This window comes from Peromyscus maniculatus, chromosome 17 (assembly GCF_049852395.1).
Source record: "Peromyscus maniculatus bairdii isolate BWxNUB_F1_BW_parent chromosome 17, HU_Pman_BW_mat_3.1, whole genome shotgun sequence".
NCBI classification, from domain to species: Eukaryota; Metazoa; Chordata; class Mammalia; order Rodentia; family Cricetidae; genus Peromyscus; species Peromyscus maniculatus.
This window is the reverse complement of record NC_134868.1, coordinates 29,946,023-29,972,091: the sequence shown is the minus strand read 5'-3', so window position 1 is coordinate 29,972,091 and position 26,069 is coordinate 29,946,023. Positions and strand designations below refer to the sequence as shown.

Below are 26,069 nucleotides of genomic sequence, written 5' to 3'. Positions count from 1 at the left end.
AGTACGGTAGTTGTGTAATGTTATGGGAGTAACCAGCACCTTTGGTTTGGATTTAAGGATCACTGTAGATCAGAATGCATTCATGTTAGTGTTACTTGTGTGAGAACCCTGTGGCTGAATAGATCACATGGTACTGGGGAAAATCCTGCGCTATTACTTTTCTAAACAGGTATGTTATCAAACTCCACTTTACTTTTTGTTCCTGCTTTCGAAGGAATTTTGTTTCTTTTTCTAAATCATATTTTTCTTCATGTTTTGATAGTGTCACACAACATGTTATCATAATATTCACCTCCATCTATCTCTTCCCAAATTCTCCCCAGCACCTACCTATCAACCCAATATCATGTGTTGCTTTTGAAAAATATCCATTGAGTTCAAGATGTGTTGCTCAAATACTCTTGGGTGTGGGGCCTGCTCTGGAGCATGGTCTACTTAGCAGTGGTCACACCCTTAAAGAAAACCAATTCTCCATCTCCAAGCAGGTATGAATTGTCAGTGGGTCCTAAGTGGGAGTATTTTATGCCATCTTCCCCATCTTTTTTAATTTACTGGCATGAGCTTGTACAGGTCTTGTGCATGCTGTCAAATGAATTCATTGGTTCTCCTTCCTGGTCTTGGTTGGAAATCACCATTTCCTTACAGTCTTCCACTGCCTCTTCCTCTTGCAATTGTCCTGTTAGCTTTTCTGCAATAATCCTGGAGCTTCATGGGAAGAGTGTAACATAGATCAAAAAAGCCAGCATTTGGAGAGGTCTGCTACAAAACACTGCTTTATGGAGAGAAATGGCTGTTGCACGTGACTGCGACTGTATGTGAAGACTCAAATAACATCAAGCAAGATGCAATTACTGCACAAATGGTAGGACACATGAAATCCTACCCATCACTGATTAGCTATTGACACCTGATTAATGAAGCAAGGGAAAATAATTTTCTTCAGAGATTAGGTCCCTGTTGGATTGCGTATGCTCCAGTGGATTGTGGTACACCCACACATATGCTGAGAGCACTAAAATGACTCAGTGGTTTTACAAAACAGTACATGATATTGTGAGAGAGAAGTACCAGAAAGATTCATTAAGTAATGCTATATACATGTGTTAAATTCCTTTATACTAACAAGAGCAAAACACTTTAAGAAAGAGAAAAAAAAAAACTGAAGTCAAGGTGGATTTACAGAAGATGTCTACCAAACATTTAAATAAGAACTGTGTTAATTGTGCTTCCATGGTTATGATAAAATAAATTAGAAATATATACATATGGATTTCACTAATCTTTGAAAAGAACTTCCAAATATCTACACAAATGAGAAATATAGGACACAAGAGATTGGTGATGTCAGTCTAGGAGCTAAGAGGTGATTGAGATTCTAATAAAGTCTAATGTTAAGAAGATGCTTTACATGCACAAAACTTAATTCCAAGTGGATCAAAGACCTCAACATAAATTCAGTTACACTGAACTTGATAGAAGAGAAAGTAGGAAGTAGTCTTGAATGCATTGACACAGGAGAATACTTCCTAAATATAATAGCAGTAGCACAAACACTGAGAGCAACAATTAATAAATGGAGCCTCTTGAAACTGAGAAGCTTTTGTAGGGCAAAGGACATGGTCAATAAGACAAAACGACAGCCTACAGAATGAGAAAAGACCTTCAACAACCCCACATCTGACAGAAGGCTAAGTTCCAAAGTTTATAAATAATTTAAGAAACTAGATATCAAAATAATGAGCAATCCAATTAAAAAATGGGCTACAGAGCTAAACATGTTGTGGTGACCCCCAACCATAAAATTATTTTTATTGCCATTTCATAAGTATAATTTTGCTACTGTTATGAATTGTAATATAGATAATTTTAGAGAGAGAGTTTTGCCAAAGGTGTAGTGAACCACAGCTTGAGAACTTCAGGTATATAGCCTTGGACAGGTAGCACAGATAACTGAACTCATTCAGTCATTAAGGGGTGGGGAGATGGCTGAATTGGTAAAAGTGGTTGCTGCCACCCCTGTTAATCCGATAACCTGAATTTCATACCTAGGTGGGAGGATTAAATCAAGTTTTGCAAATTGTACTCTGACCTCCACACATGCTTTGTTAGACATGAGTACCTTTATCATTGCCATGAAAATATCACACATACACACTCCGATAGCCACTCTGGGTTGTCAACTTGATCATATCTGGAATTAACTAAAACTCAAGTGGCTATATACATGTATGAGGGATCTTTCTTAATTCAATCTCTTGAAGCTGGAAGAACAAACTTTCTTTTATTGCAAATAGACTTTTCTCACATAATGTGTCTTGAATATTGTTCCCCCTCCCTCTATTTCTTCTGGTTTATCTCCACTTCTCCTCCCATGTGGATATACTCCCTATCTGTCTCTCATTAGAAAACACATAGGTGTCTAAGGGATCATGATAAGATAAAATAAAATAGTATAATGTAAAACAAAATCCAATGGAAAAAAAACAAATTGAAATTGTACAAAATAAGCCAAAAAACAGACAAGAGCCCAGGAAAAGGCTCAAGAATCAGAGACCCACTTATTTGCACACTCACAAATCACATAAAAGCCCTAAACTGGAAGCCACAATATATAAGGTGAGGACCTGGTGTAGACTGATACAGGGCTTTTACATTTTTCCTTCAGTTTCTGTGAGTTCATATGTGCTTTGATCATGTTCATTTAGAAGGCATTGCTTTCTTGGTATCCTACATGCCCTCTGGCTTTTACACTTTCTGCCTCCTCTTCTGCAGGGTTTCCTGAGCCCTACAGGGAGGAATTTGAGAAAAACATCCCATGCAGGACTGAGTGTTCCAAGGTCTCTACCTCCCTGCATAATATCCAGCTGTGGGTCTCTGTATTTGTTCCCATCTACCACAGGAAGATACTTCTCCAATGGTTGCTCAGAAGACATTGAATATATTTGTCTTTCTGAGTCTGGATTGCCTCGCTCAGAATGATTTTTTTTCTAGTTTCATTCACTTACCTGAAAATTTCATGATGCCATTTTTTCCTAACAGCTGAGTAATGGTCCATTGTATAAATGTACCATATTTTCTTCATCCATTCTTCCATTGAGGGATATCTAGGTTGTTTTCAGTTAATGGCTTTTATGAATAGAGCATCACTGAACATAGATGAACAAGTGTCCTTGTGGTAGGATGGAGCAAATTTGGGGTATATGCCCAAGAGTGGTATAACTGGATCTTGAGGTAGATTGATTCCCAATTTTCAGAGGAACCACTACAGTGATTTCCATAGTGTCTTTACAAGTTTGCAGTCCCACCAGCAATGGAATTGTGATCCCATTGGTCCATATCCTTGCCAACTGTCAATTTATTTGTTGATTTCTGCCATTCTAATGAATGTAAGAGGAAATCTCAAAGCAGGTTTGAATTGCGTTTCCCTGATGACTAAGGATGTGGAATATTTCTTCGTTTCTCAGTCACTGAGTTTCCTCTTTTGAGATTTCTCTGTTTAGTCTGTTACCCGTTTTTATTAGAAAGACTTGTTTTCCTGACTTTTGGTTTTTTGAGTTCTTTTTATATGTTGGATATTAGCCTTCTGTTGGGTGTGTAGTTGGTAAAAGTCTTTTCTTGTTGTGTATGTTGTTGCATTGTCCAAATAATGGTGTCCTTTGCCATGCAGAAACTTCAGTTTCATGAGGTCCCATTTAGTAATTGTGGATCTTAGGACCTGAGTTAATGGTGTTTTGTTCAGAAAGTCTTTTCCTGTGCCAGTGAGCTCAAGGCTAGCTCCCACTTTCTTCTCTATCAGGTTCAGTGTTTTTGGTTTTATGTGGAAGTCTTGGATCCATGTGGAGTTGTATTTTGTGGAGGTTAATAAGTATGGATCTATTTGAATTCGTCCACATGTAGCCATCCAGCTTGACCAGCACCATTTGTTGAAGATGCTGCTTTTTTCTCCAGTGTGTATTTCTGGCTTCTTTATAAAAACTTAGGTTTTTCAGCCGGGTGGTGGTGGCACACGCCTTTAATCCCAGCACTTGGGAGGCAGAGCCAGGCGGATCTCTGTGAGTTTGAGGCCAGCCTGGACTACCAAGTGAGCTCCAGGAAAGGCGCAAAGCTACACAGAGAAACCCTGTCTCAGAAAAAAAAAACAAAAAAACAAAAACAAAAAAAAACAAACCTTAGGTTTTCATAGGTGTGTGGATTTATGATTGTGTCTTCAATTTGATTCCTTTGTTCCTTTGATGAACATGTCTGTTTTTTTTTTTATGCCACTACCATACCTTTTATTAGTGTAGCTCTATAGTACAACTTGAAATTGGGAAGGATGATACCTCCAGCCGTCTTTTATTATTCAGGATTGTTTCAGTAATTGTGGTATTTTGTTTTTCTGCACAAACCTGAAAATTGCACTCTTAATATCTATGAAGAATGTCTTGGAATTTTGATGAGGATTGCATCAAATCTGTAGATTGCTTTTGACAGGATAGCCATTATTACTGTATTGATCCTATAGATCCATGAACATGGGAGATCTTTTTGTCTTCTAATATCTTCTTCAATGTCTTTAAGTTTTTTTTTTGTTTGTTTTTTGTTTTTTGTTTTTTGTTTTTTTTCAAGACAGGGTTTCTCCATGTAGCTTTGAGCCTTTCCTGGAACTCACTCTGTAGTCCAGGCTGGCCTTGAACTCACAGAGATCCACCTGCCTCTGCCTCCCAGAGTGCTGGGACTAAAGGCGTGCGCCGCCGCCGCCGCCGCCGCCGCCGCCACCACCACCACCACCCGGCTTAAGATTTTAATCATACGAGTCAGTTACTTCATTAAAGCAGTCCCAAGGTATTTTATATTATTTGAGGCTATTGTGAAAGGTATTGTTTTCCTGACATTTTTCTCAGACTGTTTGTCATTTGTGTATAGGAGGGTTACTGATTTTTTTAGTTAATTTTGTATCCAGCTACTTTGCTAAAAGCATTTATCAGCTGTATGAGTTCCCCAGTGGAATTTTTAGGGTCACATATATGTACTATCATATTATCTGCAAATACGAAACTTGACTTTTTACTTCTAATTGGTATCCCCCTGATCTTCAGTGGTCTTAACTGATTTGGCTAAGACTTCAAGTACTATATTGAATAGGTATGGAAAAAGTGGAGTGGATGATATTGTCTTGTTCTTGATTTTAGTGGAATTGGATTAAGCTTTTCTCTATTTAGGTTGACATTGGTTATGAGCTTGATGTCAATTGCCTGTATTATGGTGAATTATGTCCCTTGTATCCCTGATTAATCTCTCCAGGACTTCTATCATCAGCAAGTGTGGTATTTTGTCAAGGCCTTTACAGCATCTAATAAGATGGTGTTCTGGTTTTTATGTTTTGGTATATATATATATATATATATATATATATATATATATTGATTTATTTATTTTGAACCATCCCTGCCTCTCTGTGATGGAGCATACTTGATCATGGTGGATGATATTTTTGATGTGTTCTTGAATTCAGTTTGCAAGTGTTTTATTGAATAATTTTCATTTATGTTCATAAGAGAAATTGGTCTGTGATTCTCTTTCATTTTGGGTCTTTTTTGTGGGTTGGGTATCAGGGAAAATATGGCATCATAAAGTGACTTGGGCATTGTTCCTTTTGTTTCTATTTTGTGGAATAATTTGAGGAGCATTGGCATTAACTCTTCTTTAAATGGTAAAATTCTGCACTAAAGCCATCTAGCCCTGGGATTTTGTGTGTGTGTGTGTGTGTGTGTGTGTGTGTGTGTGTGTGTGTGTGTGTGGCAGATGTTTAATTATTACTTCTGTTTCTCTAGGAGTTATGAGTCTGTTCATATGTGCTTATCTGATCTTGATTTAACTTTCTAAATGCTATATATTGAGAAAATTATTAATTCCTTTTAGATTTTCCAATTTGGTGTAGTATAGGTTTTTGAAATATGTTCTTACTTTTCTCTGGATTTTCCCAGTGTCTGTTGTTAGTAATGATTTTCTCAGAGAACCAGCTCTTCATCTCATTGATCCCTTTTATATTTTATTTGTTTCTGTTTTACTGATTTCAGCCATGGGCTTGATTATTTCTTCTGGTTACTCTTTTTTGTGCACTATTTCTTCTTTTTATTTTAGAGCATTCAGGTGTGCTGTTATGTTACCAGAACGATATCTCTTTTTAATGCAGGCATTAAAATAATATGTTTTTAGTCCTATGAACTTGCCTCTTAGAACTTGCCAACTTCATTGTGTACCATAAGTTTTGGTGTGTTGTATATTCATTTTCATTCGATTTTAGAAACTCTTTATTCTTAAGTTTCTGTCTTGACCCAATTTTTTTGTTCAGTGAGTTGTTCAATTTCCATGAATTTGTAGGCTTTCTGTTATTTTTGTTGTTGATATCCAGATTTAATCTGAGGTGATCTGATTGGATGCAGGGTGATATTTCAGTTTTCTTATATCTGTTGAGATTGCTTTCTGTCTGAGTATGTGATCAATTTTTGAGAAAGTTCCATTAGGTGCTGAGAAGAAGAAATATTCTTTTTGTTTTTGTTTTCTTGTATTTTTATTTTAAAAGAGGACAAGAAGTTTGGAGGGTAATGAGGTAGGAGATTCTGAGAGGAGGTTGAGGTAGGGGGAGAATGAAAATGATAAAATATATTGTATGAAATTCTCGAAGAATTAATGATAATAGTGGGAATGTAAATTGAGACATTTTGAAAATTCTGTAGAATTTCTTTAAAACATTATATTATAGGAGTGATGTCTTTAGTTGAATATTGAAACATCTGTGTTACTCTTCCATGGTCTTAGATTTGGTCCTTTGCACTGCAATTATAACAAAATAAGCAAGCAAGAAAAAAAAAATCATTTAATCCTTTATAGTAGAACTATAGCAGTGCCAGCATGATTATTTACCTAAAGTAAATGAGATATAAGTGTGGAAGACATATTTACAATCCCATGGTTCTTTTTATCAAGATACGGATTTAACCTTTTGTCATCAATGAATGAATATATAAAGAGAACGTGTTACTTATATGTATATGATCAGTGATGATCAATTATATTTTCACATTCCCATTCATGGATGAGCACCAGAGGATGAAATCAGCTGAGTAGAAATGAATATGGCATGACCTCATCCATATACAGAATATGAACCAGTATTTCTCAAAGAAATTGGGAAATAAAACATTTTTACCAAAGATTGGAGAGAATACAGAAGAGGGGAAGATGAGAAACTTTATTTATCCATGACAATATAATGTTTAGAAAAGGAGGAATGTTCTTGTTCTCTACTGTACTCTACAGTGACAACCAGTAACGGCATTGATTGTATATTTCAGAGCTAGAAGAATGGAATTTTAAATGTTTTCATTACAAATAAATCATACGTATTTGAGGTGATCTAGATGCCATTTATCTTGATTTGATCACTTTTCAATATATTTAAGTGTAAAGATTCACATTTGATCCAGTAGGCTATAGAGATGGCTTAGAGGTTAAGAGCACATTTTGCTCTTTCAGAGGACCTTGGTTCGAATCCCAGCACCCACATCAGGCAGATCACAATTGTTTGTAACTCCAACTACAGAAGATTTGACACTTCTGGTCTCTCCAGGTACCAGTTCTCATGTGTACGTACATACATACATACAGATACATAAATAATTAACCATAATAATACCAATAATTTTTTAAAAAGACATACACTAGATATGGTTAATGTGTGCAAACACATGTCAATAATAGTATAAAACATAATATAACATGGGATACAATAAGGAATTAAGGTTTCACATACATAACCTACAAAGATAGTCCTATGTAGGTCTTAGAGAGTTGGAAGGTTTCTCTTCTAAGCAGAAGTCATCCTCTTTTACTGAGTGAACCCCCATCCTCGGCTCAGATGTAGCCTTGGTTAGTGCTGCAGAGGAAGGCAGTTCATCTCATTTCAAAATGGTTTTCTGTATTGGAAATTTTTTCACAATTACTTTGACCATTGGCTCTCAGTAGGCTTTAAAATGTGATTTTTCAAGTTAAATTGTGGTTTTCTGTTTTATTTTCAATGAAAACCTGTTTGATAATATTCACTCTATAAAGCATAAAATTCTAAAATATTCATGATATCATTTTATGTATGTATGTATATATGTATGTATATGTTGTATATATGCAAGTATATATGTATTAATTATGTGTCTGTATGTTTGTTTTTTTTATTATTTGTCCTTGAATAGAACCATGCATGCGGCTCACCCAGGGTAACCATGGGGAGGTCAAAGACATGTGTGAGGGTCAGTTCTCTCTTTCTGTCATGTAGATTCTAGAGATTAAATTCTGTTCAGCAGGCTTGTGTCACAACGGCCTATAGTAGCTCAGGGATCCTGCCAGCCACATGAATTCATTTTATAAGTGAAGTTGATAAAGGCCTGAGTTGGAAGGCCTATTATTTTTCTGTTGACAGATTTTAATGAAATTCTACTTAAGTTCAAATCATGTCTACATGATTTTAAAAGTCCTTGATAAAATTCTGACACTATCATAGTTACCAACTGGGAGAAAGGAAGCACTGAATCACTCAGTTCACTCCCAGAATGAAAAAAAAAATACATCCCTGAGATAACCAAGAGTGCCTAACTAAGTTGAGTAGTTCTGTCCACTGGGAAGGCAGATCAAATGGAAGAATAATGGAATAATCAATCATGGCTCTGGATCTTATAGATAACATAAGAACCTAGAAGTCAGGTTGGGGATTTAGCTCAGTGGTAGAGTGGTTGCCTAGCAAGTGCAAGGCCCTGGGTTCAGTCCTCAGTTCCAGAAACAAACAAACAAACAAACCTAGAAGTCCTTTAGCAAGGGGAAAGCTACACTCTTGTTTAATCCTCTGGAATTTTCTGGAGGACTAAAATCCCTGCAACCAAGTCTCAGGTAGGTTGTTTCAGAGCAGTGATGTATCTCTGGGCCTTTCAGTGCAGATGCTTAGAGAACAGCTCATTCTGTGTACTAATTAATCCCAGACTGAAACCTACAGATGCCACATGAGTGATCGTTGTCACAAGACAACATTCAAGATTACTTCTTTAAGAAACAGTTGCATGCCTTTTCCAGTCCAAATCAGGTTCCTCTATATGCAGGATCTACGAGTGGGGTCTGGTTAAACCAAATGGGATTTGTGGGATCCCGCTCTATAAATAATAAACCAAAGTGGCATGGTGAACATGTTTTGAAATTTACATGCCCAGTGAAAATGTACACAAAGGACCCACTAGTCATGCCTGTGTTTATGGACCACAGACACCAATTCCATTAAAAATAAACTAAATTGCCTTAGAATAGCAAAGTACGAATATGCTAGGACTTTCTTTTACATAGTCTTGAAACTTTAGGATCCCAAAATAATGCAACTCTCTAGAACTTCCTGTGGAGGTTTATGACACTTGCAGGAGAATTTCTATAGGCAGGACATTACAGATTAACACATGGGGTAGTTCCAAATGGACTGGAATTATTCTATGAAATTTGCACATTTTGCAGTCTAGATACAACTTGAACATTGAGCTACTTTTTTTTTTTTTAAATTAGGTGAAGTTTCAACATTGAATTCTTTCTTTTCAGGTCAAATTTGAACAGTGGGCTCTGCTATCTCGACTGAAATTTGGATAATGAGCAATTGTTTTTCAGGTGATGTTTGAAATCTGTCATCATTTTTGCATGTTAATTTTTTTCTCATATGAAAGCAAGTTAAAAAAAATAACAAAACCCCAAGTGAGTCAACAAGCTTTGTTTGAGTTATACGTCACTCGTCACTCTCTTTTAACTAAGAGTGGACTACTGTCAACGTAAATTACACCAGGCATTGCAATGAGCGACCCACTTTCTTATGAAAAAACATCATGTCAAAAATTACCTTGAGGAGGAAAGGGTTTATTCCATCTTGTAGCTTGTGGTCCTCAATCCAAGGGAAGTCTGACAGGAGCTCAAGGCAGGGACTTGGAGGCAGGACCTGATGAAGAGGCTTGGATGGAGCACTCTTGTTGATTTGTTCCTTTTTTTTTCTTTAAATTTTATCTTCTTTTTTTAAAATTTTATAATTTAATTTAATTTTACATATCAGCCACAGATTCCCCTGTCCTCCCTCCTCCCACCCCCCCAGCCCACCCCCTCATTCCCATCTCCTCCAGGGCAAGGACTCCCCTGGGGATTCAGCTCAGCCTGGTAGATTCAGTCCAGGCAGGTCTAGTCCCCTCCTCCCTTCACCTAGGCTGAGTAAAGTGTCCCTGCATAGGTCCTAGGTTCCAAAAAGCCAGCTCATGCACTAAGGACAGGTTCCAGTCCCCAGGAGTCCAATAGGCAAGAAAGAGGAGGGATTGTATGATCAAGAATTGTTGAGAACATGATTGGAAAAGCACAGGGACAAATAGCCAAACTAGCAGAAACACATGAACTATGAACCAATAGCTGAGGAGCCCCCAACTGGATCAGGCCCTCTGGATAAGTGAGACGGTTGATTAACTTGAATGGTTTGGGAGGCATCCAGGCAATGATTTGTTCTTTTTTTTATTTTTTAATTTTTTCTTAACATTTATTTTATTATATTTATTTTTTTATTATTTTACTATACCGTGTTCTGTCTGCATGTATACTTGCAAGCCAGAAGAGGGCACCAGATCTCATTACAGATGGTTGTGAGCCCCCATGTGGTTCCTGGGAATTGAACTCAGGACCTCTGGAAGAGCAGCCAGTGCTCTTAACCTCTGAGCCATCTCTCCAGCCCTGATTTGTTCTTAGTAGCTTACTAAGCCTGCTTTCTTACGGCAACCAGGATGACCTGACTTACACTTGAAAAGAACTCCCTGCAAGCTAAGGAAGCTAGATTGTGAGGTGGTGATGTACCTTTAGTTAGTAAAAGTCAGTAGAATTCTGGTCGGTCAGAACAGAGCCTTATCATAAGTCAGATATGATACACTGAGTGATTTGGCATCTTTGAATTTGTAATTGTTTGCTTTGCATTCCCCAAGTGGTTTATTTAGAAAACTTCAGTGACTGGAATTGGCAGGAGTAAAGGTTGAGCACTGAGAGCTTTCAGTGGGGAGCACCAGGGATAAGAAAGTGAACAGGACAGAAAGCTGGGGCCACAAGGACTACATAAGCTGATGACTCATGCTTGCAAGTTTATTAAGCAGCACTGTTTCATGTACTATTTGCAGTGGGAAACATGCACACAGTCAGCAGAAAACAGTCACAGAATGGGACAGAGTCACCAGGAAGATTACCAAGCAATGTAGCCTTGAGGGAGGAAACCTTCATGGAGAAAATGCCCCTGTAAGATTGGACTGTAGGCAATCTGTATAACATTTCCTCATTTAGTGATTGATGGCTTAGGGAGGGAGGGTACCCATTTGTGGATGATTCCACCCCTGGATTGTTGGTCCTTGATTATGTAAGAAAACAGGCTGAGCAAGCCAGGAGGAGCAAGCAAGTAAGTGGCAGCCCATCAGTGGCCTCTGCATCAGCCCCTGCCTCCAGGTTCCTGTCCTGTCTAAGTTCCTGTCCTGACTTCCTTAAATGATGGAGAGTGGTAAGGAATTGTAAAGCCAAATAAATGCTTTTCCTTTCTTAGTTGATTTGGTCACGATGTTCATTACAGCAACAGCCATCTTCACTAGCACCATCGTGTTGGGAAGTTTTGAAAAATGTGTTAAAATCACCAGCAGAGTGAGAGCTACTTGACAGCAAGCACATGAGACCAGAGACTATGGCAACCATCACAGGAAGCGCCAATCATTCTTTCAGGTTTGCAGTCTCACTCTGGCTTTCTTAGGAGTAGATTTTTGTGGACAGGATTTGCCACGAGGAACCAGTATTTGGAGGCTCCTTCTCTCAATGTGACAAAGAAGAATGAGAAGGGGAAAGGCTTTAGAGCTGAGAAAAACCAAATACAAAAACACATACAACGGCCAATGGGTTGGACCTACGCTTATAGTGGAAGACAGACACAAATTCCATCAAAAAACAAGGCAAAAAATTGCTGAAACTAAAGAAAAGTACCTATTTGGTAGGGCCTGCTTTTATTTGGTGGTGAGTGCTTTTGATATTCCAACAAGGGAAGTCTCTAGAACTTCTGGCCTGGGATTTCACACACACACAGAACACACACAGACACACAGACACACAGACACACACACACACACACACACACACACACACACACACACACACACACACAGAGTGACAGTGATATTCCTATGTTTAGAAGTCTACACACTAATACATGAAGGAATTCTTGTAGGATAAATATTTTTTATTATTTCTTTTGTGTTTTCTTTTTACCTTTGGCATCATCCTTTGCTGGTAAACATTCGAGGTTGAGGTTTTGTTTTTCCGGTGAAATTTTAGCACTGGATGCTGGTTCCGGTTGTGGTGCTGCTTGTTATTTTAGTTTTATGAAGATTCCATCCTTCTATTTATGGCAATTAAGGTAAATACCAAAACCAGTAAAATAATTAAAAAAGCTAGCACGTATTTACCCCAACTGGAACCTTTTAATCGTGGAGGTGGTCCACTGTCTATACTACCCCCAAAGCCGTTGAGTAGACAGTTTGGTGGCTCTGATCTGAAATCACAATGGCAGTGATGTTTATTGTTGCAGACTCCATGCATATTGCAATCGAATGACGAACAGTTACTTACCAAAAAAGACTTATGGACACACTTCCTGTTAATGCACATATGATCTGGACCACAAGGTGTGCCGTCTCTCACTGCTCCCGTGTCACCTATGGTTATCCCAAAATGATAGTCCACAGTCCAGCAGGTGACATTATTGAAGCGAGTCCAATGCACTGTTTCATGGTTTTTCTTATGGAGAAGTTCTGCCACATTTTCACACTGGATTCGTCCACAGAGTACATCGGCGCTATTGCATGGTATGTAGTTACGGCTATTGTTACCACAGTTTCCGAAACGGTCACCTCGTCTGTTCATTTCGATGTAGCAAGTGTCATCTGCACTCTTGGCTCCATTGCCAAAAATCATTTGACAGTGTTTCTCATGTTTCTGACATGTCCTTTTGTAGCAATTACCACCACCACTGCAACGAGTTCCATCCTCCAGGTATACATCTTCTGGACACCTAGCTGAACTTCCATTACACCACTCTGGAAGGTCACATTCATTGCTCTGATATCTGCACACTGTGCCTGCTGGCATGAACTTGCACCTTTGGCAACAAAGTCCAAAAGCACATTCAGCATCAGACTTGAGAACACAGTCTTCACCACAGCATGGATCACTTTGACATGATTCAGAGGTTCCACAGTCGCACTCCTCTCCTTCTTCAACTAAACTATTCCCACACAAGGTGAGGTTTATTGTTACTTCTTTATCTGGAATATTGTATAAACAACTTCTTTTGGTAATCACTGAATACATACTCTCATAACTGCAGTTGCTGAATCTAGGGGAATTAGATTGATATGCAGCCATTATGCAGCTTGATAACCCACAAGTACAGTAATTCTCATCATGAGGCATACCCAAATTATGACCCATCTCATGTGCTATAATGAATGCCATTTCTTGAAATGAATTTGTCATAAAACTGTTAACTGCACAATCTATAGCTATGCAAACTGTACCTACATAAGCTAACCCTAAAGTGGCACCATATCCTTGCCTGGCAAAAAGATGTGCAATGTCATTTCTAATGCGATTGTCAACGTTACTCATCTTCCAAGTGCAGAAATTAGATAGGACTTTATCTATGGATTCTGTTACATCGACATGATTTCTTTGAGTCCAAACTTCCAGTGTAGTTAAAACCACATCAATGTCTATTTGAAGATAATAACCATTTATTCCATTGACAACTTGCAATATGTCTTGTATACAAGCTGTGACATTATTTTTTTTATAAACATATCGTTGATTATCTACTGCCACATAATATTCAAGATACCTATGGTGGGTCCACCAATTCTCATATTGGCTTTGCATAAGTGTGGAGTCTTTGCTTTCTTGTATCTTCATTTGTCGTGCTATCTCTTCTTCTGTTAACCCACATCTCATAGAAAATGATTCTGAGTCCTCACTGTCTATTTTGTATACCAGATGTTCAAATGTGGATGTTTGGTTCTTGAGCATGATTTCATAAACTGTGCCATTTATCTCTATTATGCCTTGCAAACTCCCAAAACAGGTGTTAATAATGAGCATGGATTCAGGCTCTCCATCTACATGGCCATGGTAGTAGCAGTCTTTCTGAACAAAAGGCTGTTCTTCAAGAAGATCACCTTTGTCATTGTATGTGAACAGTAGGAAGTTTTTGGATATGAAGTATTTTGTGGGTTTCATGGTGATAATATGTCTCTCTCCTCCAAAGCGCAGGCTATAAGAGAGCCAGTCTGGGGACATATCCTGTCTACTAGGGTCAGTGACCCTCAAGGGTATCACTACTTCTGGAGGGCTACTGTACCTAGCATGTGCAGTTGGTGACCATGCAGAAAGTAAGAGCAACGTCCACAGGCAGAGCTGAAGGAACATGATTCTCTCATGGACCAGGGCCTCACCCACAGACACCAAAGGGCTTTGCTCTCTTAGTCCTCACTTTGTCTGGTTGCATTCAGCACTGGTCGTTAATGGTGTGTCTTCTGGCAGAATTGATCAGTCAGAGCATCAAGACTAAAGGAAATAGTTAAACAAAGGGCAAATATATGTAAATCATGATGAAGTCAGGTTAGAAAATAAAATAGCAAAAATTGGGCTTATATCAATTTATATTCCAAGGTGTGTCAACAGTGTTCATGGATTTTTCTGTTTGATTGTGGTAAAGTATACCTGTTCCTGTGTAAATTGATTTCTAATTTACTCCCAGCGTTTAATACCTTACCCTCTTTTCCACATCGTTTCTGAATATTTTAATTTCAACTTTCCCTCAATGTCCATGAAAGATATTATAAACTGAAAATCAATATTATATTTTCTTTCATAGTTAAATGACAGTAATTTAAATTATAAAACTTCTGGAGGGCTACTGTATTTAGCATGTCCATCTGGGAACCATGTGAGACAAAACGCATCATCCATAGCCAGAGCTGAAGGACTATGATCCTCTCATGGACCAGGGTCTTGCCCACAGTCATTGTGTCTACTAGAGAGCAAAGGAGAAGGCCTGGCCCTCCTAGTCCTCCATTTGTCTGGGTGTGTGTATCACTGACCCCCTGAAATGTCTTCTGGCAGAACATCAGAGCACAAGACTAAAAAAAATAGGGAAAAGAAGGGCAGGCATAGCCATACATAAATCAGAATCAAGTCAGTTTAGAGAATAAAGAGCAGAGAATGGGCTAAAATCAAAATTCCAAGGTGTATATCCTCAACACTGTGTTTTTTTTCTTTAGTTGTGGTAAGGCACACATTGTCCCTGTACAAGTATATCTAAATACTCCCAGCCCTTAGTAATACACTCATAATTTTTAATAACTTGCTTTCATTTTCACATTGTTTCACATGTTTTAATTTTCATCTTTTCTTCAACAGCAATTGTAGATTTCCTTAGCTAAGAAATAAGATTGTCTTTGATTTCATATATATATAATTGTATACTTCCTCAGACACTTTCCTGGTCCTTGAATACACTTGCATGTTCCTTTCTACCCTTGCCTTGTCTTTACTGTGGGTGGCAGAAACTTCTCTCAGACCCAAAATTATTCTCATTTTTATTTTCCATTTTTTAAAAAATATTGTTGCATGTGAGTATATACAATAGGGTGAATGAGAACCCTGTGTGCATGTTAATATATGTTTGGAGGTCACAGTTCATCCTGGCTAGTGAGTCCTCAGAAGACATACATATGGTTTGTGTGATTAATTCTAAAGTTTAGTATTTTATTTTTTATTGGTTGGTTATTTGTTTGTTTGCTTGTATTTATATAAGCAAGTGTGTGTATGTACATGTGTGTGTGCGCACACATATGTATTTGTATTTATGTGTGTGTTTATAGAAGCCAAGAATTAGCCTTGGATATCATTCCTTATCTACCCACCTTGGCTTTTGACACAGAGTTGAACATGAGCATGGTGTTCATTAAAGAAGGAAGAATGACTGGCCAGCAAGCTTTAGCAACCTATATATTTCTGCCTCCCTGTTGCTGATATTACAAGTATAGGCCACCAACCTGATTTTCTACATAGGTTTCAGGGACTCATTCTCATGTCTGTACATTCTTGGAACATTCACTTTACCAAATGAGCAATATCTCTTGTTTGGTACCATCATCTTTAGTGTATTATTCTTCTGAAAAATTAATTAAGGAATAATATGCTTGATCATAGAGTGCTAAGAGCCTACATAAGAAAAAGCATCCATAAAAGACATTTAAGGACAACATTACAAAACCATGATTAAAACCCTGACATGTCATCTTAGAGCCTTCATCCAGTGACTGATGGAAACAGATGCAGAGATCCATGGCCAGGCACCAGGCTGAGCTCCAGGAATCCAATCCAATGAGAGAGAGGAGGGATTCTGTGGGCAGGGGACATTGAGATCATGATGGGAAAATAGGCACAGATGACCACCCACACTAGTGGAAACCCATGAACTGTGGACTAATACCTGTGGAGCCCCCATAGGACTAGACTAGGCTCTCTGTATACAGGAGGCAGTTTAGCTTGAACTGTTTGGGGGACCCCCAGGCAAGGGGATCAGGATCTGTCCATGGTACATGAGCTGGCTTTTTGGAGTCCTGTGCCAAGGGTGTGACACCTTGCACAGCCTTGTTGTAGGGGGAGGGGCTTGGACTTCCTCCCTCAGCTGAGTGTGCAGGCTGTGTTGACTCCTCATGGAAGAGCTTGACTTGGGAAAGGTGAGGATAGGGCGTGGGTTAGGGGGAAGGCTGGGGGATGGGAAGAGGGAAGAGGTCGGGATCTGTGGTTGGTATGTAAAGTGAATAAAAAATTTCTTCTTAATAATAATAATAATAATAATAATAATAATAATACCAAAACTCTGACATGTTGATCACTATCCAAAAATACTTTGATTTAGATTTGATAATTATTATAGAAAGTGTATTTCTGGTGTAAAGAAAAGAATTGTTTATTAAAAACACACCATTGTTGTGATTTTACCAAGAAAAATATGTCAGAATTAATGACTAAAACTATAGTAGTAGATAGGTTAAAAACGAAACTTAGAGAATAATTGAGCAAGTTGAACCTTGCATTTATTAAATTACTATATAAAGTGGTTCTAGCATCCAGAACTCTAGAGAAATGATATATTTTTTTCATCCAAGATTTGGTACAAATATAACAATCTAAATTTCAGGTTAGCTCTCAGATATCATCTTTTACCAGAATTTTTTTTCTCCCCTGAACTTCAAATCATCAATAGCTAGCCAACTGACCACCAAAGCTCTCTATAATTTAGGATGCACTGAATCACACTAAAACCTCTAGGATCTCCATAATAAAATAGAAAAGAGCAATATTTAAAGGAAATTCCATCCCCAATTATGAACAATTGTCCAGGAATTGAGGGATGTATGCATTGACCTCCTAATTATTTAGGCTTCTCTCCCTTACTGAATCTTCCAAAGACTCACCATCAGGTGAAGTGATGTCTGTGTTCCTTTCTGGTTATGATCTTGATCACAAAACATCTTTAGAACCCATTTTAGGAACAAAGTTTTTGTTGGAGAATGCACAAGAGGATATAAGTTCTTTATTTGTCACCTATGGAGTAAGTTCTAGATTCATGAGCCTAGCAACAGGAGCCTCTCATTTAACGGAACCTGGCAACTGGTGAGGTTCTTCCCAGTGTTTCCTCCACCACTTCCACCAAAGTTATTTGGATTTGCTCTTCCACGTTAATAAGTTTCACTTCCTTCCTGTCCTATGTTATGCTCCAGTATCTCCAGCTTGAATAAGTCTCCTTTCCTAACTTATAGGTTTCCCAACACACTGTAAAATCAGCTGAATGCTACTGGATAAATTAAGGGTGACAGTGTGAAAGCAGGCTTTCTTTCTGTAACCTTATGATCCAATCTTGAAACAATTTCATTGTTAATTTCTTCTGTCTGAATTTGAATTTCTCTATAATTCATTTTTACAGGTTTAACAAGTTTATCTAAAACTGTTATCCTGGCACTTAAATTGACTATCTTTAAATAGTAAAATGAGTATAAGCATAGTAATAAACTGCATAATTCGATCAACATTAATCTTCTCATATAGTTGTTCCATTGTCAGACTGCCTAAAATTTCAAACAAAGCCCATTTTTCTTCCAAAGTACACATAAAACCCATTTTTTTAATGTGGAAAAGATTTCTCTTTTAAATAGTTTCCTTTAAAATATCTGATATGTTAAGTGACTTACCAAGTCTGTGTAGAACAGTAGAAATCCAAGGGAATTTCAAAACAGCCACCTAGTGTCCGAGGTGTGAATCCAGAGAGAGAGAGAGAGAGAGAGAGAGAGAGAGAGAGAGAGAGAGAGAGAGAGAAGAAGAAGAAGAAGAAGAAGAAGAAGAAGAAGAAGAAGAAGAAGAAGAAGAAAGAGAGAGAGAGAGAGAGAGAGAGAGAGAGAGAGAGAGAGAGAGAGAGAGAGAGAGCAAGTGAGCATAGCCACAAATTCTGGCTAAGAGCTTAAATCCAACCACATGTTCCTGCTGGAGTGGAGTCAAGCCTTGGCTCTGGCTTCCTCAAGCTCCCACCATGTGAATACATGTGCATTGGCTTTATAGGCAGGGGCCCTGTTCAGCAGGGCAGGCCTGAGTTGTTTGTAGCACCAGCTTTAACCAAGTAGCTCCAGCTGTGTGTAACTGCTTGGGGCTACAGTCAGTCTGGCCTGAGACCAAGCCGACCTGGGCCCGGGCTTGGGACCCAGCAGCCCAGGTGGGAAACCGGACCTGCCCCCAAGCCAAGTCAAGTGGTTTTTAATGGATTCTTGTCACGTTGGGCGCCAAATGTAGATGTAACCAACCATCTTATTAAATAAGAAACACAGAACCAAGGCAAAGAAGAAAGCCAAGAGATCAGAGCTAAGAGCCTTACCTGCCTGCTGCAGCTAGCCTCTTGAGCCAAGATACCTCTCTGAAAAGAGACCTACTTCCTGTCTGTCTTTATATAGACTTTCTGTTCTGCCTTCTCATTGGTTGTAAAACCAACCACATGACTGCCTCGTCACTGTCTGTTGTACAGCCCTCCAGGTTTTCTATGGTATTGAGATTAAAGGCGTGTGTCTCCAATGCTGGCTGTATTCTTGAACACACAGAGATCTACCTAGCTCTGCCTACCAAGTGCTGGGATTAAAGGTGTGCACCATGAACGCCCAGCTCTGCTATGGCTTGCTATTAGCTCTGATCCCCAGGCAACTTTATTTATTAACATACAAATAAAATCACATTTCAGTACAAATAAAATATTACCATAGCTGAACATTTTGTTCATATTGTAATCATGTTCCTGTTTATTTACTCTGTATTAACTCTAATAAGGAATCCTCAAAGTACTTCACATTCTAGAAAATAATTCCACCCCTTTAAAAAATACTCTTAAGGAAACAAAGGTCTGCCATTAATTGTATCTTCCTGTGGTCAATGAGTATCATAGAGAGACATAGAAGAAACACCTGAACATGTAGAGTCATTGTCTATTTTATATAATGTTTACTAAACTAGTGCACGCAATGAATCTAGGAGGGGTGAGGAATAGTGTAGGGTGAATTTCTTTAGCAGTGAACTAGCTGATAATTGATAAAAAAACATCAATCTGAGAGCCATGCATTTCATAGGTTGATGAGGGTAAACGGTGGGACCACGTTTAGTTGCTGATGAGGATTGCTAATATTTGGGGACTTGGTGACCTACTGGTGTGCTTCACTGATGCTTCCATCTTTTTTATTATGATTTTCTTTGAGAGTTTTATACTTTACATTTTATTCCATTCTTTCCCCTCCCAGACTCATCCCTTCCTCTGACCCACCTAACTTCATATTCTTTTTCTCTTTTAAAACAAAACAAAGCAAAACAACAAAAGTGAAACCCAGAGAAAATGACACCAAAAACCTGGAGTCTGCTTTCTGCTGTCCTTACTAGATGTGATCATTGTGTCTGCCATGGAGTGATCTGTGTGTGTGGTTGACTTACCTAATTTCACTCTATTGAAGAAAATTATTATTTTTTGTCTCCCAGCAATTTTCACTTGCCAATAACTATATGGCTTGGAGTGGGTGGAAATTTTTTAATACAATATATTTTGATCATGTTTATCAGGAGTGCCACTTTATGCCCAGTTCTTCTTCTTATTGGGGTTCTGTCTGGGTTGAGCTTGTGCTGGCCCTTTCTCTCACCATTTCTGTGAGCTTTTATATATATATATAATATATATCTGTCCTATTGTATCAGGAAAATGCAGCTTCCTTAAACTCACCTATCACCTTTGGCTCATAGTCTTTTTTATTCATGTTTCTACACTGATCTCTGAGCCTTTAGAGGAGGGGTTTGATAAAGAAATTCCATTTAATGTTGAGCATTTCAAAGTCTCCCACTTTCTACATATTGTCCAGTTTAATTCTCTCTGTGATTTACTGTTCACTACATCTTATATACTGGTGAGAAAAAATGGAGACATGTTTATTTATCATCTAAGATTGGTATTGTCTGGGACCTTGGTGACTTGCCCATATGCTTCATCCACCCTTCCACCTTTTTTATTCTTTTTTCCCCCTTGAGAATTATTTACTTTATATTTTATTACATTCTTTTCCATCCTACAACTCTTCCTGGATCCATTGCCACCTTGCATATCACTCAACTTTATATTCTTTCTCTGTCTTAAAACAAAACAAAAGCAAAACAAAAAGTAACACCACCCTCCAAAAAGAAGAAGACACCAAAATACCTGGAGTCCAATTAGTGTTTCTTAATTACATGTGATTATTGTGTCTGCCCAGAAATGAATGAGTGAGTTTGATATATCTAGTTTCACTCCACTGAAGAAAATCAATTTTTTCTTTCCTGGCAATTATCACTTGAGAATTCATTCTAGCTAGGACTGGGCTTTTTAAACATCTTTATTTTTTTGTGGGAAGGTGAGGGTAATTTTCTCCATACAATTATATTTTGAACATGTTTCCTAGGGGTGGCACTTTATGCCCACTTCTCATTCTTGTTGGGATTCTGTATGGATTAAGCTTGTACAGGACTTTTCCTTACCTTTGTTTTTGAGTTAATATGTGTATCTGTCCTACTGGGTCTGGGAAATGCTGTTTTCTTCGTCATCCATCATCTCTTGCATTTAGAATCTTTCCATTCCCTTTCCTACAATAATCTCTGAGCCTTGAGGGGACGGTTTTGATAAAGACATCCTTTTAGGGCCGAACACTCCAAAGTCTCTCACTTTCTGCATATCATTCAGTTTTTCTCTCTGTGCTATTTACTATCCACTGCCTGAAGAAGCTTCTTTGATGAGAGTTGTGTGACACCCTGATCTACAGGTATAGCAACATGTCATTAGGAGTCGTTTTATTGTAATAGACATCAAGTAGAAAGGCGGTTATAGGTTTCTATCTATACCACATGACTCACCTACTCCAAACATAAACAATATCAAGTATGGGTTCCATATCATGGAGAGAAACACAAATCTCATCAAAAGGGGATTGGTGAATTCCAGAATATTCTCATTAATATTTGCACATTTCCACTAATGCACTGGTGTGCATATCTTGTAAGTAGGTCATCCCTACAGTTTGGAATAGCTATGTTATAGCTGGAATAGACTGATGATTACTTCTCTGCTCTTGAAGCACATATGACACCTTTAATGACATATATATGAAATATTTTAGTATGTGTGAAGCCTCCAGTTTATTCTCATCTAGATTTCTCCATGTTATGTGCCATAAGCATGTGTTATCATCATCAATTGTGTCTTACCTTTAGTTGTTTGGGTAAGTAATAGCATTGACAATATCCTGTAGTGATTGGGTGTCCATGCGACCATTTGGACGACAAGTCAAAAAGACGTAGTCCTTTCTGGGAAATGGAGGTTTTGTTTAGTGTTGTAAGGTATGTAGTTGTGGCATAGGCTCCCCCATTATAATCGTGGTTACCTTTAAGTTATTCATTTATTATGTATATATTTTAGAATGCTTCTGCAACAGTAAGTTTTCATGTGGCATGTCTAATGGCCTTATTGTTAGTTAGCCCTCTCTTCATTCCTAATTCTTCTATGTACTCCCATAACTCATCCCCATTATCATCCCGTTCTAATTTCCCTTTTATTCATTTATAACTCTATATTCTATATATCCTTGCCAGGCAGATCCTCTTGTAGCTAGAGTTTTCCTGCCTTGCTTACAGTCAGGACAATTCTTTGTCATCTGCCAGTCCCACAGCCGCTCAGACCCAACCAAATAAACACAGAGACTTCTATTGTTTACAAACTGTATGGCCATGGCAGGCTTCTTGTTAACTTTTCTTATACCTTAAATTGATCCATTTCCATAAATCTATACCTGGCCACATGACTCGTGGCTTACTGGTACTTTACATCTTCCTTGTCTTGGCGGTGGCTCTAGGCAGTGACTCCTGCCTTCCTGTTCTTTTATTTCTCCTCTCTGTTAGTCCCGCCTATACTTCCTTTCTAGCCATGGCCAATCAGGTTTTATTTATTGACCAATCAGAACAACACATTTGCCATACAGACCATCCCACAGCACAGCCAAGTGCAGACCATCTCAGATACCTGCACTCAGGCCCATGGTCCTAATCATCCTCTATGTGGACCTGCTGGGTAAAGCCATGAGGAACCCAAGAACAGGTCCCACAGGACATACAGAACATCCCACAGCATCCTCTATTGCCCCCTGATCCCTTACTAGTCACATAACTTGAGTGTATTATAATTGAAATACACATATCTAAACTATAAATCGTAATAGCCATACTTAAGTGAAACATGCAATGTTTGTCTTTATTGGTCTGACTCACCTTTCTCATTATGATTGTTTTTAGCTCCATAACTATACCTTCCAAGTCCATTTTTCTTAATAGCTGAGTGATATTCCATTGTGTAAAATTACCATATTTTTATTATCTTTTCATCAACCGGTGGTCATCTGTACTGCTTTCCATTTCTGGCTATTATCTATTGATCAGCTAGAAACAAAGATGGATAATTATTTCTATAGTCAGGTGTAGAGTCCTTTAGGTATGTACTTAAAATACATACTGATAAATCTGTTTTCCTGTTTTTGAGGAATATCTACACTGATTTGGAGAGTGGCTTCCTAGTTTGCATCCTCACCAGCAATTAATAACTGTTCCCCAGTAGGTACATCCTAGCTAGCATATCATGTCTGTATTTTTTTTATTAATCTTGCTATTGCAACTGGAATAAAATGAACTTTCAAAGTCATTTTAATTATTTGCTAAATATATTTTTATTATATGTGGAAGCTTGATACATTTCAATGTTTTCCCTTGACCCTTCCTTCTTATTTCTGTATCTGTACTAAGCCCTGTGGTAGAATATTATTTTAAGGCATGTTACTTTTGTTTATGCTTCATTTGTTTAACTCAGTGAAACTGTGTTACCTTGCCTGTCTAAAACACCTTATGGTCTAATAAGGAACGGAACAATCAATACAAGGCAGGAGACAGGATGAGGGGGGGGGGGCTCGCAGGCAGAGAGGATATATAGAAGGAGAAATCTGGGAGGAGAAAAAATAAAGTAACAAAGAGAGGGTGAGTCCAGGGTTCAGCTACCCAGTCTCCCAGTCAGCCATGAAGTAAGAAGTAAATAAAGGTATATAGGAATAAAAAAGATAAAAGCCTAGAGGCAAAAGATATACAGGATAATTTAAAGTTAAGAAAAGCTGGCAAGAAATAAGCCAAGCTAAGGCCAGGCATTTCTAGGTAATAAGACACTGTGTGCCCATTAATTTGGGAGCTGGGTGGTAGGCCCCCCAAAAGACAAAAGAGCCAAAAGAGCAAAGAGTAAAAAGAGCAAAAACCAGCCAACAACATTTTGGTGCCCAACATGGGGCTAGAGTAAGAGAAAAACCAACAACATTTTGGCATACTAGCATGGAGCCCGTATTTCCATGTCGGACCTGAGAAAACTAAAAAGAAAATAAAAAGATAGGGCTCCTTTAAGAGTTTCTACCAGACAGTTTCTCCCACACAATGAGCCCTTGAGCAGCTAGCACATTAGTTAGGAACAATAACAACAAAAAAAAAAAACCCTAAGTCAAATTATCTGCCACAGTGCAAGCCTTGGCATTCTAGAGCCCTAGGAAGGTTGAATGTAGTTTTGGATCAAACATCTCCCACCTGGCTGTGAGTTTTAGGCTTGGCTTACAGGAACTCAGAAGCAAAGCCAACTAATAGAGCTGTGCTCAGAGGACCCAGCTGTGGCATTGCAGTTCACCGTTTGCTCACACAATCAAATAAGACTAGAGATATGCAGTAAAAGAGATCCAGATGGAAAGAAAAATCTCTAAACAGGTTACAATGTGTTTAACAATGTGTACAGGCTTAAGAAAAGAAAAAAATGGTCTAGTTATAGAAAAAAAAATGAATGGCTAAAAAATAAAGTCTTTATTTTTAACAAACCCAATTACTTCATTTTTACTTCTGAAGTAGACTTCCTTCAAATCACATGAGACCCCTGCCACCCACCCACAAAGCAATCTCTATATTCCTAAGGTGAGGGCCCAGTGAGGCTAACTCCAGGGACCCTCCCCCAGGACAGCAGTGTATTCTGGGGGATGCTAAGTAGCTAGGGTTGGGGGCTATAACCTACCTTGAGAAATGGAGCTGGAGTTATGGCCTAGTCAGTACCCCCAACGCTCATGGGGAATATTAGCCCAGGCTGGCTGTTTTTACAAATCTCTCCCAGATTTATTATTTTAATGACAAAATGAAGGATCTTCGTAATTTTTTTTTTTAAAAAAATTATGAATCATATTAAGTAGTTGTTTACATTTGACCAAATAGGAACTATGGTGGCAGAGTCTAACTAAAAACCCCTTAGGTGAGGTAGGTAGTAATCAGGCCTGCTGTCTGCACCCTTCATTGTGACAGATATGGCTGTCATGTTTTAGGTAAATGCTCAGTCCTGCTTCTTGTATGGCATTTTTCAAAAAACAAAACAAAACAAAACAAAACAAAATAAAACATGAAAACCAAACAAAAACAAAGACTTAGCTATAAGGATTGATCCACTTTAAAAATTTTCTTCTAATAAAAGTGTGGAAAAAAATTAAACCTTAAACATGGGCAGGGGAGACAAAAAAGGAAACCGCTATGTACAGCAAACTGTTCCAGAGTGCAGCTCTGGGCTGTGGAAGGAACGGCTGAGGACTGTCAGACGCCTTCTGCCAACTCTGGGGAGGATTTGCAGCATGGACCAGACAAAAGTGAGATGGATCTGGGCAGTGGTGGTCAACGTCTATAATCTCAGCTCTTGGGAGGCAGAGGCAGGCAGATTTTTGTGAGTTTGAGGCCAGGCTGGTCTACAAAGTGAGTTGCAGGACAGCCACGGTGATTACATAGAGAAACCCTGTCTCAAGAAACAAATAAAAAAATAAAAAATAAACTCTTTAAAGAAAGAAGTAAAATAATAAAAAAGAATATGCCATGCAGAGATGGGAAATATACAGGGAGTCTGGATCCTGTATATTATTGTGTTGATTTTGAATTTTTTCTTTTTTTTATTGTTGAGAAGCAAAAGACAGCTGCTAGGAGACAGGGATTGTGAATTGGACTGATAAATTGACCCAACCTAGAAGCTCAAGGAATGCCTTAACTTTAAAAAAGAAGTAAAAAAATACATTTGTCAAATGGAAATCAAAAATGCTTTGGAGTTTTGTCCCCATAGGAGAAGAAAAGCTGTGGATTCCTTATTGAGTGATATCTTGACAGGTGATATCTATCAACAGAGGTTTTAGCTAGTCTTCACAGGAATTAGCTATTATCTTAAACTTTAGCTATTATCTTAAACTTTCTCTCTGGGACCTTAAAGATGTCTTCACCCACAGACAGCAGGAAGCAGTTTAGAGAACACAGTG

At 38.3% G+C, this 26,069-nt stretch overlaps 1 protein-coding gene across 4 annotated transcripts; it reads right to left on the bottom strand.

Moving 5' to 3' along the window:
* Positions 1-6,592: 6,592 nt before the first annotated feature.
* Positions 6,593-17,757, bottom strand: LOC102928763 (disintegrin and metalloproteinase domain-containing protein 26A-like). Of its 4 annotated transcripts, none has more exons than XM_076553450.1 (4): positions 17,598-17,736; positions 12,685-14,673; positions 9,902-9,997; positions 6,593-6,816 (listed from the first exon to the last, which is right to left on the bottom strand). In XM_076553450.1, the coding sequence occupies exons 2-4, from the start codon at positions 14,533-14,535 to the stop codon at positions 6,757-6,759; spliced, it is 2,007 nt and encodes a 668-aa protein (XP_076409565.1). In that variant the 5' UTR covers positions 14,536-14,673; positions 17,598-17,736; the 3' UTR covers positions 6,593-6,756. The 4 variants fall into 4 exon arrangements, with proteins under 4 accessions (XP_076409565.1, XP_076409564.1, XP_076409563.1 ...); XM_076553449.1 differs by lacking the exons at positions 6,593-6,816; positions 9,902-9,997 and adding exons at positions 16,167-16,285; positions 16,406-16,516 and having other exon boundaries at positions 12,275-14,673; positions 17,598-17,757; XM_076553448.1 differs by lacking the exons at positions 6,593-6,816; positions 9,902-9,997 and adding an exon at positions 16,406-16,516 and having other exon boundaries at positions 12,275-14,673; positions 17,598-17,757.
* Between the last annotated feature and the right edge of the window lie 8,312 nt (positions 17,758-26,069).